The sequence below is a fragment of the Gallus gallus genome, chromosome 9 (genome assembly GCF_016699485.2).
Source record: "Gallus gallus isolate bGalGal1 chromosome 9, bGalGal1.mat.broiler.GRCg7b, whole genome shotgun sequence".
In the NCBI taxonomy this organism is placed as follows: domain Eukaryota; kingdom Metazoa; phylum Chordata; class Aves; order Galliformes; family Phasianidae; genus Gallus; species Gallus gallus.
In genome coordinates, this window is record NC_052540.1 from 14,083,841 (window position 1) to 14,103,376 (window position 19,536).

A 19,536-nucleotide genomic window follows, 5' to 3' on the forward strand; every position below is an offset into this window, starting at 1 on the left:
AACAACAGCACTCAGACCATGCCCCAGCAATTGATGGGCCCCAAGTCCATTTGCAAAAGCAACCTGCAACCCTAGTCCGGGCCCTCCATGTACTCAGACACTCATCATCCCACTGAAACCAACGCAGACATCATTTCACGGAAAAAAAATCAATCAGACAGAACTCTGACACAGATTTCTTTAAACTTAAGTAGCACGGCAGGGGCCCGAACCCTTCACGAACCTGACCTTCAGCAGAGCAAAGTGCTGAGCTGTCTGAGGGGTAACAAGACAGCATCCCAACACTTGCTTCTTCCAGGAGCAATAGTCTGATATTTGCTTGGGTTATTTATTCTTGTTCCATCAGATTGCCAGATTCCTCCTTTCCTTTCCATTCCCCACTCACAGTACTAGCTGTCAAGCTACACATATGTAGCACTTATCAGTAGGGCCACCCTTTCCCCTACATGTGCAGCAGCAGATGGATTCAGAAGTGTTTTGGGTTAAGTCCATAACCCTTTTTTTTTTAAATGTGGATTGCATTGGTAAGCATTTAAAGGCCCCCTCTGATTATATAAGAGAAAGCTATTAAACGTTTACTCATTGCTCTGTACTCAGAGCTGCAAAGCTGTATCGTGGAACATACAAACGCAGATGCAACCAGGCAATTATCATTCCTTTATCCCCTAAATAGATAGAAGATAAATTTGAAAGAAAACGAGGAACAGAATCCTTCTTCCTTTCCTTTTTTTTTATCCTTTTATCTCTCAATGTAGGAAGTTTACTGAACCCTTGCCAACAATTCACTCAGGCTAATGAAGTGTATAAGTAATGGGATTAAATAATCTTAAACCATTTCTACAGTGGCTAATGCAGATGTTTCCCCAAACTAAAGCAGATGAGTAGTGAAGAATGCCTGCTTGATTTAAAAAAAAAAAAAAAAAAAGAGGAAAAGCATCAAACTGCAAGCAGATGAAGTCAATTCCATCCCGAAGCGAATAAGATGTTTAACTTGTTGTATGAAGACGCTACCCTTGCATTATGAACACACCTTCCTGAAATCTGCAGTGCTTTGCACATGGGCACCACACTTGCTAAGAAATCAGAATTTTTATCATACAATCATTTCAGTACAAACAAACGAACAACAACAACAAAAAAAAGGAAAGAATGTTTAAGGGGTATATTTTTCAATCACAAAATCATTTAGGTTTTAAAAGTCAGTTACCATGACTCACTTATCACTGCTACAAAAAGACAAAATCTGCCCTTTCCATATTCAGTATTTCAGCAATAATCCCACTGAAAAGTCTTCACAGAAACAGAATAAAATAGTTGGATAGCAGCAGCATTTTCAGAAATATCTATTATTTCTTTAATTATCAGCATACCAGAAATTTCTGCTTTCAAAAATAAGGTCTAATTATGGAAGGGCCTCAGTCCATTTCATCCCCCCAAAAACAAACAAACAAAACTCCACCATCTGTGTAAATAAAAGATGCTATGCAGCACACTGGTGGTGCATCGGCTTTCACAAAATCTTGCAGGAAAATACATAGAGGAGGAACTTGCATGCTATAGTTCCCAACCTTAAACTAGATTTCAGTTTACAATAAGCTTAATTTACAGTGGGCAAGAAAATCAATAGTTTATAAAAAGGACTCTAATTCTGAGGTTTAAAGGAAGACCCATCAATGTGCTAAGAATGTTCTGGAGCTTTTCTTATTCTAGATTATAGGCGTTTTCCCAACACACTGTATGCTAAGGTCACAGCAAGGTAAGGCCTCAGGCGTGTTATGTGATTTTCCTTTAATTTACTACTGTACAACAGGTTTCAACTGTCTCTTCCGAGAGCCTCTTAAAAGGTGCAGTTAATTGCTTGATTTAAGAGCTTGTTAAAGGCATAACGTGAAATTTCAGGATAAGGTAAGCTTCAAAAGATATCCAATCCAACAGCCGTTAGTTCAGTGGAAAGACTTCCATCAGCTTCATTAAGAAACACAGAAGTCACAATTTCAGAAGTTGAAGTGCTACCTCAAATCTCATCTTCTACATTTCAGTGGGCACCAACATCTCTAAGGGTTTTGGTAACAGATTTCTGAACACAAAAAACCTTATCAGAATAACACCATCTCTTAAAAATCACTGCACTGCCTGCTCCTTTCAGAGCTCAAATCATCACCACAAGTACCTCTTTCTCTTGCTTTGGCCACTTCATTTCACAGCTTGGACAGAACAGAAAATGAAGTTAACCAAGGAAGCTGAAGTGATCTGAATTCCTCTGAAGACCACGGAAAACTAACGCCCAGCAGTTTGCTGCGAGATTACCTGGTTTTGGCTATGAGGCAACAGTACAACAATGAAGAAAACAAATGTTTGTGATATCTGCACGATAAAAACTAGCAGACAAAAAAAACCCACAAGTACTTACAATATAGCAGGGTTCACAGTAGGCTTTCTTCTCTACTGCGTAGAAAGGCTGCCCCCTCAGCTTGTTGTTGCACATCATGCAGGTGAAGCACTCCACGTGGAAGACCTGGTCCATGGCTGTGCAGCCAGTGCCTTCCCCAACAACATTCTCCCCACAGCGAGCACAGCGGCCTGTCACCAGAAGAAAGGAACATGGGTCAGCGCAAGCTCCCATCCTCAGTACTCCTGCATGCTTCCGTTGTACAGTAGGCAGCACGAACGTGGCAGCTCAGCCAGCACAGGGGCAATTGGCGCCACTGCTGGCAATGATCCAGCACACTGAAACACACTCCATTGCTACCCCACCTGGAATGATCCAGAGAAGCTTGAAACTGGCCCCCAGAACTACAGGGAAATCCCTACAGCTGGTACTTCTAGCTAGCAGTCATCATAAGGAGCCTAAGTCCCAGATGCAAAGCATTCACTTATCAACTAACACAGCTATATAGTCACTCTCAGCTACTCAGCTAGATGGCATGAACCTGTGCCGAAAGCCTTGCCTCCACATGAAAGGATTTTGTGGTAGGATGCCTCATCAAGCTGCCTGGTGGCAGCATAGTTTTTACCATTTAAAGAGTCATTTTTGCTGATACAGCTTAAACCAATTGTCTCAATAGAGCCAATTATACTGGCTAAAGGATTTCACTTTTTATGCTTTTACCAGTACAGCAGTATCAATCCTTATGCTCTTGCTAATGTGCTGGTGCTGAGCTAGTTCGTATTTTAAACAAAAAGTAGTAGCCAAAGTCTCAGTGATTACAAAGAGTACAATACCATCTTCAACATAGAAAAATGACTTTCTTGTGTTTGAAGATTACTATCCATTCAAAGACCAAAGCCATTTCTCAAGAAACTGATATGCAAATCCTTGATTCTTACCATAATTCAAGAAAAGTGTATCAGAAGCTACCAACAAGGGTAAAGGCAAGTCCTAAGGACTCCAGCTGTTTCTGAGAAAGGTCCCTAATGCAACATGCAAACAAAAACATAACAGAAAAAACCTGTGGGAGCACACACAGGAGGCTTGCTGCCTTGTTTACCTTACTGCTGAAAGCATTCTGTAGCAGAGCCTCCAGCCATGGGACCCTGCACCCCTCCTCAGCGGGTGGGGTATTGTGGATGATGAAATGTGGGAAGGATGGAAGGGAGACCAGAGCTCAAATGAGAGCAGGCAGACAGAATTACTCAAAAACAAAAACAAACAAACAAAAAAAAAACCCCACATACAAGTAATATGTACCTAGTAGTGATTAAGTAATCCTGCAATGATACAATGTTCTTTCACGCTACTGCCTGTGCATATTGACCTTTCCAAACAAATACAGCAAAACTTCCTAAAAGGTCTTGCACCAGTCCTGTCTTCCAACCATTGGGCAGCCGCCTCTGAGCAGTGGGACAACTTCCAGCACACACGCCCTCACACCTTCTTCCCTGCCCCTCCCGGCCTTCAGCAGGCTACACCCAGGGAACAAGGCATGTGAGCTGCTTTCCTACGTGGCAAGATCCTACAGATACCTTGTCTGAACGATGTGGAGAGAGGTTACTAGGCAAATGAAGACAAGTCTGGAACTTCCTCCAAATAGGAATTAATAGATGTTGTTTTTAAAGTTTAATTTATTTAGCATTTGTTATTAATGTTTTGACAGTGTTGTGCATTAATCACTCCACTGTAATGCTTCTTGTGAGGGCTCCTCTTTTACAAGCACAGAAGGAATGCAGGCTTCCCAGCATGGTGATGAGGCTACAGAGCATGGGGGAAGAATGGAAAAAGCCATGAGAACTAGGAAAAAGGAAAGAAAAAAAAAATCCCACTGGAGAGAACCATTGGAGCAGTACTTCTATGGGAAAGAGGCAGAAGGAACAGGAGTTGCATGTACAACAGGAGAGCACCGCTCAGTCCTCTGTGCGGACAAGACCGGGTTGCTCCAGGGCCTTCTCCAAACTGCTCATGTAGCGGGGCTGTAATATGAACAGACGTCTGGGGAGCAGTTAATATCTCCATATATAAAACATGAAATTGAAAGCTATTAGTGTATTACTTTACACAGTGTTTTTCCAGCGGGAATATTCCGCTGAAGAATTTATTTTCCCTGGTGTGCCATTCTGTGATCATCCGGTATTATTTTTATGAGGCATTTGGACACAGGATAATGCAGTGTCTATGCAAACACTTCTCAGCTTTCTTTGTTAACATCTGAGCAGAACATGTGGGAATCTTTTCTTCCCTCCTCCTTGCATTCATAATTTAGCCTCTCTCGCATACTTCAACGTTTATGTCCCCCCCCTGACCAAGGCACTTGCTGCAGAAGCTGTCTATATGTAGATCATACTTCTGGCTGCACTTCTCACATTAGGAAATCTCAGTCTGTTTCCTAGCTTAGGCATGTACTCCTGTAATCCCTGGCAAACCACTCGCAGCCTTTGTACCTCTGCCCTCCCTTTGAGCGAAGGGCATAAAGGCATCTTCTCTGCCTCCGAAAGGTGCCCTGAGGCTACATTCCTGCACGCCTCTCAGGCATTCCCCAGCTTCACTGCTGATGGCCAGGTATAAACCAAAGAGCAGCACAACACAGATCTTAGCCAACTTCTCCCCTTGAAGTTGGTATTTCCTTAGGCTTTCCTTCCTCTTTCTGGGTTTTTCCACAGAAGATTCCCATTTGGGCAGCGACAGACTTAACCCATCCACATTTATGAGGAGTCCAACTTCTGCTGTTATGTACACAGACAGAAATGCTACTGTAAACCCTCACACAGGAAAGCTTAAAGAAAGCTTCCTTTTTCATAAGTTTATATGCAAATTGTTGTGCTGTGGCCTGGAGCAAACAATGTTTTTCATGAGACATGGCCACTCCAGTGAGAATCAAAACACAAGCTCTGTGCCTAGCAACACCACCAACTGACTCACTCGCCCGAAGGATAAGAGCAAGTAAGCCAAAACATTCAAATCTGGGAGCTTACAGTTGGGCGTCTGGATCCACGCAAAGGCACATGGGTGAATACACAACTGGTGGTTTGCAGCAATGCAGCTGTTAAAGACAGCAACTTCTGCAGCCTTTGGTGCAATCTGTGAACTCACAAGTCTTCTGTAAAGCCAGGCTGCTTCTCCCGACTCCCGTGTCTTACTCAAGTTTGGCTGAAAATGGCTATTAGTTTCAAGAGTTGTTGGTGAGGGAGGAACTGACAAACAAGATAGGCACATGCACACAGGCAGTGTGATTGCACAAGCCTCATTTCCTTAGAAAACCAGAAAAACCCCACCAGAAACAATGCATCTATCATTACGTCTGATAAAAACAAAACAAAGGTCTGCTTTTCCTGTGTGCCAGTTACCAACGGCAAAGGTATTTGTGGTTGGATTCACCACAATTAAGTGCCCACACATGTTCCCCATTTTAATATTTTCACACTGGGTGAAATAACCCAGCCTGTTGTGTGCAGAATACCCATGAGTGAATACAGAACAAGTTGCACTGCTTATTGAGAAAGAAGTAGCAAAGGCAAAGCTTGCAAGACTCAAGAACAAACAGATTGCATAAAAAAAGATTACACAAATAATCTAAAAGAAAAATAGCAGGCAGCGTATTACAGTAGAAACACAGAACAACGTGACCCATTTGCTTCCCACAGAGACAAATAGCACTTAAAAGGCACCTTAAAGACAAAGGACAAAATTAGTACTAGACTGCATGAAGATGAAACCATGTCATTGCAGCATTTTTCTTTGGCCCCTCCAGTCCTTTTTAGGTCCTGGTTCAAGATAATTTCGGCAAAACTAGAAGGTGATCCATTGGCAGCATGCCTGGGAGACTGGAGTCCTCCCATGTTGCATGAAAGAGGTTCATAACCTTGGCTGTGACCTTCCTTCATCACAGCCTTGCTGCCACATGTTGGTTTTACCTTGGGGGGACAGTTAGAGGTGCCCACAGAGGCTTCCCTGCTGAAACCACTGGAAATGCCATCATTACTCAGTGGGTCATAGGGAAAACTTCAGTAGCTGAAAGGGAACATCAGCTCCTGTTCTTCATTCAGAAACCTCGTTCACTGTCCTCTGTAGCATAAGCGATACTGCAGATCTGAACTGAGAGGGGGAACTTACACGATGACATGTTCTAACTTCTTGTTATTTCTATTATTATATATTTTTTTTGCTTATACTGTTACTCTGATGCTCTGATTGTGGAAAAGCCCGGTCAGCAAGGAAAATTGTGGTCTCAGTACTCTAAATGTTTTACTATTGACAAGCAATCTGCAGACAGCCCAGCCAAGGAAAAGGTTAAGGAAGAATCTGAAAGAGGATCCGGAGGGAGTTTGAGAGAAATTTAATGGGATGCTTCCGAGGAAAGGACAAAGACAGCACAAAAAGGAAACATAAGTGCTTGAAGATTGAACATAGATACCTTCAGACGGGAAGGATGAGCTGATATGTCACTGGAGAATACGAGAGGAAAAACGGAGGGAATAGGTCACTACAGGCCATGCAAGTAAAGACAAGAAGCTTCTGTTTGATCTGATACAGAAATGAAACCAGAGGGATGATTAAAGAGGCAGGGACAATCTGGCCTAAGTGACAAGCCAGAGAGTGATCTCTGCAGCTGCATTCCAGTTGAGCACGAACAGGGAGAAATTGCATTTTTAGAAAAGGATACTGCAGGGATTCAAGGTCACTAGAGCCTGGATGCTGGTTTTATCTACAGAGATGAACAGGAGAGGCCCTAGTGTGAGCTCTTATTCAGCAAGATTCTTAAGATTTGGCCGGAGTCTGGGTGTGATCTGACGACGAAGAATTAGGTACAGGGTGTCCAAACTTATCTTGGACATGAGTCACTTTTAAACGTCAGATTAAGAATGTGAGCCAATGAGACAAACATCCACCACTAAGGATGCATGATGGAGTAGGTACATGCCATACTAATGCTTATGGCATAATATTCTGATAGCGATCACACTGGAGCCCAGTACAGAGGCAGTGTAACTCCGTGCAGCCAGCTTGGAATGGGCCTGTTTGTACATCCAAGGACTCCATTAACCTTTTCTAGGGTATATCATTATCTGTCTGTCATACCTATTTAGACACTAGCTGTTGGGGGCATAGCCATCCCTTGCTATGTGATTTGCATTGCCTAACACAGATAATTCATGCAGTAACAAGAGAGTGAAGAGAGCAGAGAGAAAATGTGCAAGCCTTCTCTCTACAAAGGTTGAAATTCATGAATTCAAAGCATGCATTCAATATAGAGAGGAGATAGGAGATAATTTTCTGATAAAAGCATCAATGTAGGAAGGTTCTGCATTTACTGAGAAGTGGGGGAAAATGTTGATATCTCAAAAACTTCTGCATGATGGAAAAAACTGCTTCCCACCTAACTTTACTGTGGGAATTTAGCACAAGGTCATATCCTCACTGCCTATCAATTACACAATTTCCCTTGATCAGCTAAGTGTACTCCCTGGTTCTCACTGCAGTCCTGATACAATATGCGAGAAAGAACTGAAGAAATATTGCATACTGCTTTTACAAAAGCGTACTAAGAACATTTTAAAAATATGTAAATAGATTGGACAAAATATCTCACTAAAAGTTCCCCTGGCAGCCTCGAGACACCCAGTATTTCCGCTGTGTTATTTTTCTAATCATCTCTGTTTAGAGTCTGCCAGTGAATGCATTTTAGAGATTCATGACACATTCTGCTTTTGGACAGCTTTGAATCAGCTGGCAGTAAATGTGGAAAAATCATTATTCCTAATGAAGAAATATTGATGACAAAACAGCATTTCGAGGACAACGTTGACCATAAGTCAACAATGTAACACGATTTTCCCCTCTCTCCCTCCTCTTCCCCAGCGACTTTTATCCAAGGGTTTTCAAGAATTTCCCAAGCACGTGGGATTCCTCAGAGCACCTAGGCCAGACAGCGCAATTATTCCATTTTAAAGGGATGCAGGAGCAGAGGTTAATCCATCAGGCTAACAGTGTAACAGCAGACCTTAGCTGCCAGTATACCTTAACTGGATTAAGTCTCAATGGCAGAGATCCTGCAACTCATAAGCACTCAGCGCGTCCCATGATTTGTCCAAAGGGAACAAAATAGGAATCTCTGATCTACAAGGGAGTGTTTATTCTGCTCCTGTGGAGCATGGGAAGTTATGTGTCCAATCGTGATTGTATTTGGCAAAGATACCTTGGTTGTATCTGTCCTACAGATACTCCACTATTTTGGCACCCAGGACCTTGAAATATTAGGATGAAGGGAAACTTAAGTATTTTCTGTGCATTTTGTAGGAAACGATGATAGTCTCAGCTTATCTTTGCCCTCCTCATCTGCCCTTTTTTTTTTTTTTTTTTTTTTGCTTTTGAACTCAGACTTCTCACTGAGCAGGAAGCCCTTGTCAATGGTTTGTTGTGCCAGGATCCAAGTTTGAAGTTACTCCATTTGACAGTAGCAGGCTGTATGCATCGGTTGTCTTACACAGCCTTTGGACATGAGACAGATTAATCTTAATTCCCTCTTCTTCAGCAGACGTCAGAAACACAATCTTTCACAGTAAACAGAGCTTTATGCTACAGTGTGCGCCTGTAACACTTCATAAATTAAATCCAAGGCCGTGATTTAATTACCATATCCCGGTTACTCTGCCTTAGCTGTGCTGCACTTGTACTCCAGATGAACAGGTCCCTGCAGTGACCTCCTCGTCATTTCTTCTCTGCTTGTCCAGTAGTAGCTGCACTCTCCTGTTGTTTGCATCCCTTTCCTTCAACAACAATACGACTTTGTATTCTCACTTCGCTTGGCTGCAAAGGTGACACATTCTCTGTATGCCCCAGAGGTCTCATTCCACTCCACACAGCAAAGGCACTGCAACTGCACCAGCTCACGCTACTAACACTTCACTGTGCCATTCTGAATGTTTCTCCATGCTGCTCACCACAAGGCTGTTATCAGAGCCAGCCACCAGCCCTAATGATGAACCCTTCCAACATTCCAGGAAGGTGGAGGACTTTTAGGACACCCAATATGCAGATGGGGAACTGAGACCCATAGAAGTTATGGTACTTGCCAAGGGTCACAAATGGAGTTTGTGACAGAGCCAGGAACTGAAACCACATCTTCTCAATCCCAGTCCAGCTTCTTTAACCACAAGATGATCACTAAAAGGCCTGACAGTGAGGCAGGCTTACAGCACAAAAACTCCTGCAATTCAGAGGGAGCTCCCAGCTCCAGCCCTGCTGGACAATCCTGCCTGGGACGTGGTCCATGGGCAGGCTGTGCCATCACTGTCAGCAGAGTGGCTGAGCAATAGTGACCAAGCACAAGGAAGCTCGTGCCTCTCCTACTTCCTCCATTCAGCACCCACATGGTGATGGTCCCTATCAATGGTCCCTATCCCTTATCCATCTGCATCACTCTCTCCTCATCTCCCTGAGACACGAGAGACAATTTCACCTGCTTCTGATATAAAACATTACAGCAAATGCTTGCCAATACGGTAGAAGCTCCTTCCTAAATTGTCACAATCGCAATGCATCACTGCCACAAAATAAAGGTTGAAATGGAAGTACTCCTGATCTTCCCACAAAGCTACAAAACCTCAAGTTGAACAGGATCTTGAGAGGTCACGGAAACTGTCTTATTGCCTCAAAGGCAGGATCAACCTTCTCTACATCATTCTTGACAACTACTTGTTTAATGTGCTCCTAAGAACTTCCAGCAATGGAGATTTCACCAACAACCTGAGCAAAGAACTTCAGTGAGAACCTAACCTTACCACTAGCAAGTCTGCCTTTCCACTGAACCAAAACATCCTTCACAGTAACATAAGCCAACACTTTCTTACTCTACTCACAATAGGCATGCAGGACATGGCTTGGCTTGGTTTGGTCCAACCAGTTTTATAGGAAACTTTTGATGCAGGGACCTGGATGAACCATTAAAAGATGCTGCCCCCTCCCCAATCCTCGGAGGAACCTTTTCCATGCTCTTCAGTGAAGGCAAACATGGACCTGACAGTGTGCCCAGCTCACCGGTGAGGGACCAGGGACCCAACTCGGGTGATGTGCAGTGAGTGTCCCAGCCCAGTGGGGGTCAGTGATGCTCTACCATATTTAATGTCCCAGACACTTTTTTTTTTTTTTAAGCATGTTCTGCTTTAAAATATAATAATAATAAAAAAAAGTTATTTGTTCCATTGTGACAACTTTTTGGCACATGGTTCACCATGTGCAGAAGGGTTGAAATAGAGCTTCGGTAACATCTGGAGACAAAAGAAAGGGGGTGAAAAACAGAGTGCAAGACAGGAAACATCCCTCCTTTTGCTGATCGATCGAGGAAATGCAAGGCAGCAAGTAAAACGTAGTGTATTTCCTTTATAAATGTTTCTTTTAATGCTGATGAAAGTTACCAGATGACAGAGACTGTAGTTGTGTATCCACTAAAGAGCCCTGGCGAGCAGGTTCTCTGCAGAGGTTTGCCAGGCACTGGATGTTGTCTCTGGAGGCCACAGCAGAGCCAGCTGGCCCCAGGGCATCCAGGACTGCAAGAGGGTGACATGTCCAATATGCTGCCTCCTGTGCACTCCTTGCTACCTGCTTCTCTTCTGGGTTTAGCAGTAGGCATAGGGATCTCAAAAAAAAGGAGTTTTAAGTTGCAAACTTAAGATGGGAAGAAGAAACACCCCACAAATACTTTTTTAAAATGAAAAAGATATTTCTATTCAGGGGTGAGTTTCAAAGCACTGATTTGCACCAAAAAAAAAAACCCTGCCAATAAATACTTAACTAAATAAGGAGTGCAATCAGTTCATCTGGTAAAAAGAAATTAAACAAAAAAAAAAAACCCAACTTTCAGAGAAATCCCCCACCTTCCTGTGCCCACCACTCCTCTCCTGCAGGGGAAACTGATCGTATATAGGAAGTTAAAAAAGCAAGAGACATAAAAAAATTGCTTCTCATTTCCCTTCCCACTGTTTTTCCAAAATAAAAAAGGGGCAAAATCTTTTAGAGCTGTGAAATATTGGGGTTTTCCACACTTTCAAAAGCTGAGAAAGCTCTTCTTTCCTTCTACAGGAAAATGAGAGATTTTAAAACAAAGATGACTCTTCTCTCTGGAACACATTGCTAACATATATATATATATATAATTTTTTAATTTTTTAATTATTTTATATATATATATAATTTTTTTTTTTTTTTAATGAGACTTTACCCCATGGCAGCCAGGGAACAGTCTCAGCAGCCCTTCACTGAAGTCCAGGCAACCTGTAAGTGTGTCAGCCAGTTCCTAGCAAGGCTGGCATGAAACCTCTCTCTAGACAGCTTACCCCAAAGCTAGTAGTGCATGGTTTTGTTCCTCCTGGAAAGGATCTTAGGAAGGGAAACTGTCACTGGTAGAGCTGTGGATTAGACAGATCCTGGCAGTTCTGGTGATCCTAATAGCAGCCACTGAGCCAGGTCCCTTTTTACTCACACTTGCAAACCCACAGGACCACATATATGGCAGCACACAAGCTGTGCAACCACACCTGTCTGCAGCTCCCATGGCGAAAAGATGGTGGGAGAGATAACAGAAATCCCTCTTCCTCCACCCTCATCTTGTGCTGATGGACAAAGGGATTTCCTGGGCACCCCTCTGGCCCACTCTGTAATTCTGCACCAGATTTCTGGGTCCTCTTTTGGAAAAAACACCTTGCAATCATAGGGAGTGGCAGTGGCAGGAACCCCGGGCTGTCTGGTCCCCTCACAGGTGTCCCTCTGAGAGTGCCACGCCAGCCTGTTCGCCCACTGACGTGCTGGTAGAGCAGCAGAGGGTAGTTTCAGGGGCTGCTGCACTCAACCCCAAATGTAAGCAGTGGCTGCAGAACTGAGCAGATCTGGAGGACAGATGAGCTGGTCCCCTTCTCAGATGCTTCATGTTTGTTCTCACACTTTGTGCTTCTTCTCCAGCCCACTCTTCCAGGTGTGGAGGACCAATGACCAGCAGCCTGTGGGATCACGCCACTGCTCAGCACAAGGTCGTCTTGAATGTTGACTGAATCCTCCTTAGCACTTGCTTTTGTAAGAGCTGAACTGAGGGTGCAGGTGACGCCCACACTGATACGGGTAGCAGTTTTTTTGTCTAGGTCAAAAAATTAGAAGCAGTCTACAGCAGCCCAAGGATGGGTTGAGGCCCTGTGGTGTTAGGTGCAGGACAGAGACAGAGCAAACAATGTCCCATTTCCCAAGGACTTTCACCTCCAACTGTTTCCATGTTGCGCAAGGGCACTTCAAACCTCTTCTGTCCGCCGGCTCAGCCAACCCATTTCATAAGCTCCAGACGGGCGCCATCAGTACATTCACTAGACTCAAGCACAGCCAAAAATCACATCCGCTGCTGGGCCCGAATGACTCAATTCACTCTTCCATAGCCTGGCTCTGCTCCAGATGGTGTTCGGCAGCTTGTCTGCCTTGCTGCATCGCCGTGAGGGTGGTGGCATTAAGTGATTTTTACCAAAGACTCTGTTCAGCAGAGAAGGTGAAAACGCCTGAGTAATGGCAAAGTTTTGAGTCAGAGATGCTCCCCGTGCCAATGGCTCTGGTCTACCAACCTGGCACACCTCATGCATGCCTGCCTGGGGAAAAACGTCTGACAAAAAAACAAGAAACAGGGAGGGAACTTGTCTTCCCTCTGCCAAAAGTAAAAAGAAGAAAAAAAAAAAAAAAAAAAGACAAGACTGGATCTCACAAATAGTGAGTCCTGACCAAATGGTAGCTCTCATATTCCCAACAGCTTTGAGGCTTTGGGTTTTCAAAGGTGTCTGACTGCACTGGAAGAAGATGTCCCACCAAATTTCAGCTGGCACCTCATTTATTTAAAGTCTTTTGAAAATCCTGCTTTCACAATCCGGCACCAGCCCAAAGCTTCCTTGTTGTTTTGAAACACGCGCTGTCTGCATGTCAACAGCAGGCTCGCTGTAAATCACATCCATCGGGCACTGGAAGCCACCTCACCTGTACGTCAACCAGCTGCCCCCTGTGCTCAACTCCATCGGCCCGAATTTCTCAGCAGCTGGAACCAACTAACTCTGTTTTTCCTCATTAAACCAAGCTTCTGGACAGAGGTTTCCTTTTTCACCCCAAAATCTGGGACCTTTCCAGCCAGGTGCAAGGTCCAATATTTGTTTACTCTCTTGGACAAGTAACAGGAGCTTTGTGAGCTGGGATGCAGAGGCACTCCCATTCTGGTGGGAATGTGCAGCGCTTGTTTCTACTGAGGATGATCAGACACGTCATATCCCTAAAATACAACATTGGTATTGAGAGCAAAACTCCCTTGAAAATGCTGTGTGATGTCAGTGACAACATATTATTTCTATTCACATAATTATACAATGCTTGCAATTCTGCTCACCCTCTGATCACAGGACCTGTTTTAGCTGGCTGAGGTAAATGGGAAGGAACACTGATAACTCTCCCAGCTCTTTCTGAAATGTCTTCCCTGTAACACATGATGCATATCTGGAGTCCATGACAAAGCAGTTTGATTATTCACACCTGATAGTCACATTCCCCAAGCCTGATCAAAAAGGAGACAGAACTTCTCTTTCCTGGTCTTCAGTGGCACCAAATAAGTGCAAAATATGGGATACATATTTATAAAAACTATTAATTTATTTAAAGAAAGTCTGTGCAAACCCCATCTGCACAACTGCATGTGTCACTCTCACACATCCTACAGATTTTGATTCATAATTAGAACGGCTTTAAAAATAATAAGAATAATTAAAAAAAACAACAAAACAAACCCTTAAATCTGAGCTCTTTAGCGTCCCTAGGACTGCTCTGTTTCAGATCATGGCTTGGAGTCAAGGCCCCATTGACTACCAGTAGGATACATGGGGAAAGTGGGTTAGGATCCGAGTTTATCGTGACCCTGAGAGGGCTAAATAAAATCAATGCTCAGTGTGCTATACAGATTGTCCTGACATTCAGCCTCCACAAGGACAACATCTGATGTTGATCAGTATCTATGAAGATGAGTTCAAAACATTACTCTTATCACATTTCTAAGATGAAAGGTTCTTCTAAATTGGCTATTGCATTAAAGGTGCCAATACTTGTCTCCTGAATTATTCACACGATTCTTGACCTGGGAATTTTGTGCTGATGGAAACTGAAACCCCAAAAGCTTTTGCTCTTTGTGACATGGCCGAACCAGTGCGAAAGGACTGATCCAATATCCAGAGGTCACGGTGAGTCCTGCCAGTCCAATGTCCTTGAGCGGGCATTAGAAAAGACTAAGATCAGCAGGGATTACAAGCGTTTGCCAAAAATTCAGTGTTTACAACCCTTCTGAACATCCTGAACCAGTTCTCCACTATATGGAGAAAGCTTGCAAATCACCGTGCTCTGAAATTTCAGGGTGCTCTTTACTGGTTTCTTACCAACAAATGAGTTCACTCCGAAGATGGTAACTAACTTTAATCCTCACTAAGCACTTAGGTATGACAGCAGGGAAAATTTACGGACTTGTTTACTTGTGATAACAGAATCATTTGAAAACCACTGGACCTCCAAATTTAGACCTGAGGTATGTATAGAGACACTCATTTCTGTTTAGCCCAAGACGGATTTTAACTGATGTCAACTTAGGCAACTTTGAATGTGTATGACCAATCCCAGAAAACCAATGCTGGTTTAAGTGAGTTGGTTTCCATCTGCAGCAAAAATGATACAATTTTGTTATGTTGACAAAGTCAGATGTGATGGGTATGCTGGGGAAGCGATTATTCATACCTTGACACAGAAAACCGTGTGGGAGACTTTCACCCCAGTTAAAGGTTATTTGCAGAAGCTAGCATCCAAAACAGAGAATTGCAGCAACATCAGGTGAGACCCAACACAAATGCAAAATGTTTAAAGCTCCAAACATTTTGGAAATATCTCTCATTGTTTTGCACTGCTCTGAGTGTGCCCCTTGCAGCCCCTACACATGACAATGTGAATTAACATATATAATGCAGCTCCTGGGAAGTCTCCAGCCAATACTCTAGATCAGATGGCAGCAGAAGTGGTTGAGTTAAGCTTCAGATCCATATCTGAACATTGGAACATCTGGAAAAAGTCTGAATTTAACTATCCCAGTGCTCATCATTTTCCTGCTGCTTCGGAAGAACACTGAACCAATCTCAGCATAACTAGGAAGAGATAGGCTGGTATTTTGGAGGCCACGGAATAAAGACTTATCAAACATCTTTTCCTGCAATACAGTAAAAGCTTTTTCCAGGGAAGAGCTGTGTCTGAGGTCCTAAGGATCACTGTGGAACACTCCAAGCTAAGAGGGTAACAAAACCAGTAAAATGCTTGCCCAGGGGAAAAGAATATGACTCTCCCATTTCATAGCATTATTTCCACTGCATATTGTTCTGCTCTCTCCTGTCCCCAGAGCATAAGCATGAAGCCACTGCACACACTAATCTCCTGAGAGCTCAGGCTATATTTAATCAACCAGAACACTACCCAAGCTGATGCCAGTTTGAACATCTTCTAGTCAACACACACCTATTGAGATATGACCCACCATGTGTCATGATTAGACCACGCTCCAAAATACGTTCCTGTAAAACCTTACTCATTCTTCTGAACAGCTGCAATTTCCTGGGCCAGAAGAGCTCTCATAATCAGACATTTGCTGGATGCTCACCATTCCTGACAGCTGTTAGGACTTTGGCCATTTACACGACATACAGGTCAGTCCTACTAAATGAAATGAAGTTGTTCTGCAAAGGGCAATAGGCAGTGAGACTGTTTGAACACCCTCCAACTCTACAAAACATAAGGAAGCCAAGGCTGGCACACATAGGAAAGTTTAGTTACAGATCCTCACCCAAACGCCTGCTATAGTCAGAGCAGGCTTTCTATGAAGTATTGTTTTGTTTGAAAGACCTAGCCACACTTAGAGCAATGGGCCTCATGAACAACATTATTTAGTCATGAACATCACATGACCAGGGCTGGCTCAGGGCACAAATCTGTGACCCCAGGAGACCAATATCCCTCTGCTCTAAGCTTCATGGAAGCCCCTTTTCTGAACCTCTTGAATCTGGTATATGTGTTTCTCCCTTGCGTGAGCAAACAGCAGTTTTTATTTTCCCCTCAGTATAGAGACTGAGAGTTTAAGTGACCAGCTTTCCCTAGGAACTGGCTGTACGACCGACACAGACCTGGCTCTCTTCAGCTACCCTTCCAAAGGAGGGATGCCACAGAGATAGCAATGCACCAGCTGTGCACATCTGCAGCACACACGCTCCACTTTCTTCACTTTCTGAATTATGCCTGTGAAAAAATGGGAAATAATTCTGACCATAAGTAACCTCCCTGTTTTGCTCACATCCTCTCCTGTGGTCCTGCATGGAAATCAAGAATACATAGTCTAAGAGGTTTTGGTTGTTTCAGCATCAGCAGTGGCCATTTAGGAATTAGACCAGCAACGTGCACTGAAGCGTATATTTTGGCATTCTATCTTCAGAAGAAGCCACTGTTTTGACATATACATCCACATGATAGAATGTTTAAAAGTGTTCCACTCGCTTCCATAGCCACTCATTGCAGCCATAGCCTCCCTACTCCTGGCCCCCTCTCCACACATCCCTCTCTTCTTCATATACACGAATCAGACTTGCCAGCGCTGGAGGTACTCACACTTCATGAGATTGTATAGGCACCAAAAGCTGGATCTATTAATGTGAGACGTTGGGATGGTGAATGGGAAAGGAGGGAATGTCATTAGAATCCACGGTCCATGCAGCAACTTGCCCTATACATACGTGCTTATGTATATATGTATTTTAGGATTCCCACATAATTTCAGCCGTGGGACAGAAATGAAAACCAGCTACCTGACTTGTGGAGATGACCACAAGGACACACGACCAGAATTAGCTCCACAGTGGCAATGACGATCACTGGGACCTTCCAGTCCAAGAGAGCTGACTGCACGTGACAGTGCTCTGCAGAGCACAGATGACCTATACTGGCATCCTTTCCAATGTCTCCCTCTAGGAAAGCTTAGCCTGACACAATTCCTCAGGTCACGTGATGACATACAATCCCTGAGTTAAAAAGAGGTGGAAAGTCAGTACTGTCTTGCCCTAATCATTCATCGAAACAAGAGAAAACTGAAGGTAAAAACCATCTGGCTTCCTGCAGGCTTTTTGGATGCCAATAGATGAATTCACATGGCTTTTGGAGCAACCAGAAAATGAGGAAATAGTGGCATTTTAAAACCTGTTCCATTTTTTCTTTTTCAGACTATAATTTTAAATGACAAAAAAGGCTCCATCAAACTCCCCACAGAAACTTTCCCCACTCCCTTCCCCACCCCCATAAAAAAGTACTGTGCATCATCTGTTCAGTCTGCTCCGACAGTGCAGACAGAAATCAGAACGTACAGTCGGTAGATAGTAAGTTATTAACCTCTCCAGATACTGTCTGGAACCAGAATTTGTTGAGTAAATTGCATATTAAAGCTGAATACTGCTGCTAACTGAATACAGCCTGATTCACAGCTCTGAACAAATAGCTAAGCATGGCTGGGATGGTAATTTGGAAGGACCTAAAGAGAAAATCATTTACATCTCAAGTCCAGCTGCCTGTCTTCAGCTGTGGAGAGCGTCTTACACTTTGGAGGATGGATCTCTAAAACCTCTAAATCTCCACACCTCTAAAATCTCCACAAATGTGTGCTATTGCCAGTGTGTTTTACTGAACCGCTGTGCTCAATGGGGAGATTATGTTCCTCAACTTTTAAAACCCATACACTAAACCATGCCGATTCCTTCTGGTCCTGGTGCAGTGATGATACTTTTTAAGGCGTTCAGCTCCCATTTTTAGCTTATACTACCAGAGGCAGCTGTTTCTATATCTCTGATAACAAGAAGACAAGAAAAATCAATGCTAGTGAGCAAGTTAATAAAAGAAAGCTGGCGATGAGGTATCAGACGTGGTCACCTGACTCCCAGTGACACTGACAGTAATCTACTGGCATTGAAGTTTTCCATTTCCCTCAATAGCCCTGGCACAGGCAGGGCCATGGGACAGGCATGGCGCTTAGCTGCGCTGACAAAAACTGCGCTGGCACAGTCCAAGCAGGTGACATCTGATGGCAAGTTTCACAAGTCAAAATGGGTTTACTCTTGGCTGCTGGTAGCATCCCAAATGTCTGGCAGGGCTGGCTGCTCGTGATTTGCTGTCAGTTTGGGATGACAGTCTCCTGACTTTTGAGCAGGCTGTGACCTTGGGCTGTAGCCAGAGACACAGAAACTGTGTTCGTGTCCAAGACGACATGCTGAACACTGAGGTGCGTTTGCAGACATGAAAACAGTGAAGCCCACTAAAAGCAGCAGGACAGTTTGGCTACTTCTGATTCTTTTCATTCTTTCAACGCTTCCCTACCTCTTTGCACACTGAGAAACACTCTGTATTGATTATGCTGACATTGACAGCAGAGCTGGAATTTTTTTCTTTTCTCTTTTTTTTTTTTTCTTTTCACATCTGAGATGAGAAAGTGGGTTATGATTCATCTCACACAATCTGAGTCAAAGCGATTCCTTAAAAAATAAAGAAAAAGAAAAAAACCAAACAGTTTTGATGCGTTTCCATCAGAAGAGAACAGGCTGGAGAAGAACATTCAAGCACATGAGAGAGCCCTGTTCAATTCTTTTTCACCACGTTTCACTCTCAGATAAAATCAGGCCTTCCCCCTACAACTAAACTTCAAGTGACACTCAAAATGCCCCCAAAAAGTTACTGGCAGGAGACAAACCACCGTATCAAAAATGACAGCATGAGACAAATGCCACCAGAAGGAGAAATAATAAATGGCACACCATGCTCCCACCCACCCCCATGGAACGCTGGTTGCTAGACTGGAAAGTAACAGATTACTATGGCGAGTTATCAATTTTCATAATAGCCATAAATAATCTTGATGCTGAAGTCCGACAGCATTAGTGGGTACATTATATTAACAACAGTTAAGATTACCAAGTGTGGTCCTGGAGTGCTTTCCTTCCCCCTTCTTATTTTCACAGCCGTATTATTAGCCCTGGAAAATAGGG

At 43.5% G+C, this 19,536-nt stretch overlaps 1 protein-coding gene across 10 annotated transcripts in view; it reads right to left on the reverse strand.

The window, feature by feature from the left end:
- LPP (LIM domain containing preferred translocation partner in lipoma) overlaps positions 1 to 19,536 on the reverse strand; it is a 318,284-nt gene that overhangs the window by 56,105 nt on the left and 242,643 nt on the right. For all 10 annotated transcript variants that reach the window (XM_046898474.1, XM_015291433.4, XM_046898475.1 and 7 more), the window contains one exon: positions 2,411 to 2,580. In XM_046898474.1, coding sequence (XP_046754430.1) covers positions 2,411 to 2,580 — 170 coding nt within the window. The remainder of the gene's footprint in view (positions 1 to 2,410; positions 2,581 to 19,536) is intronic.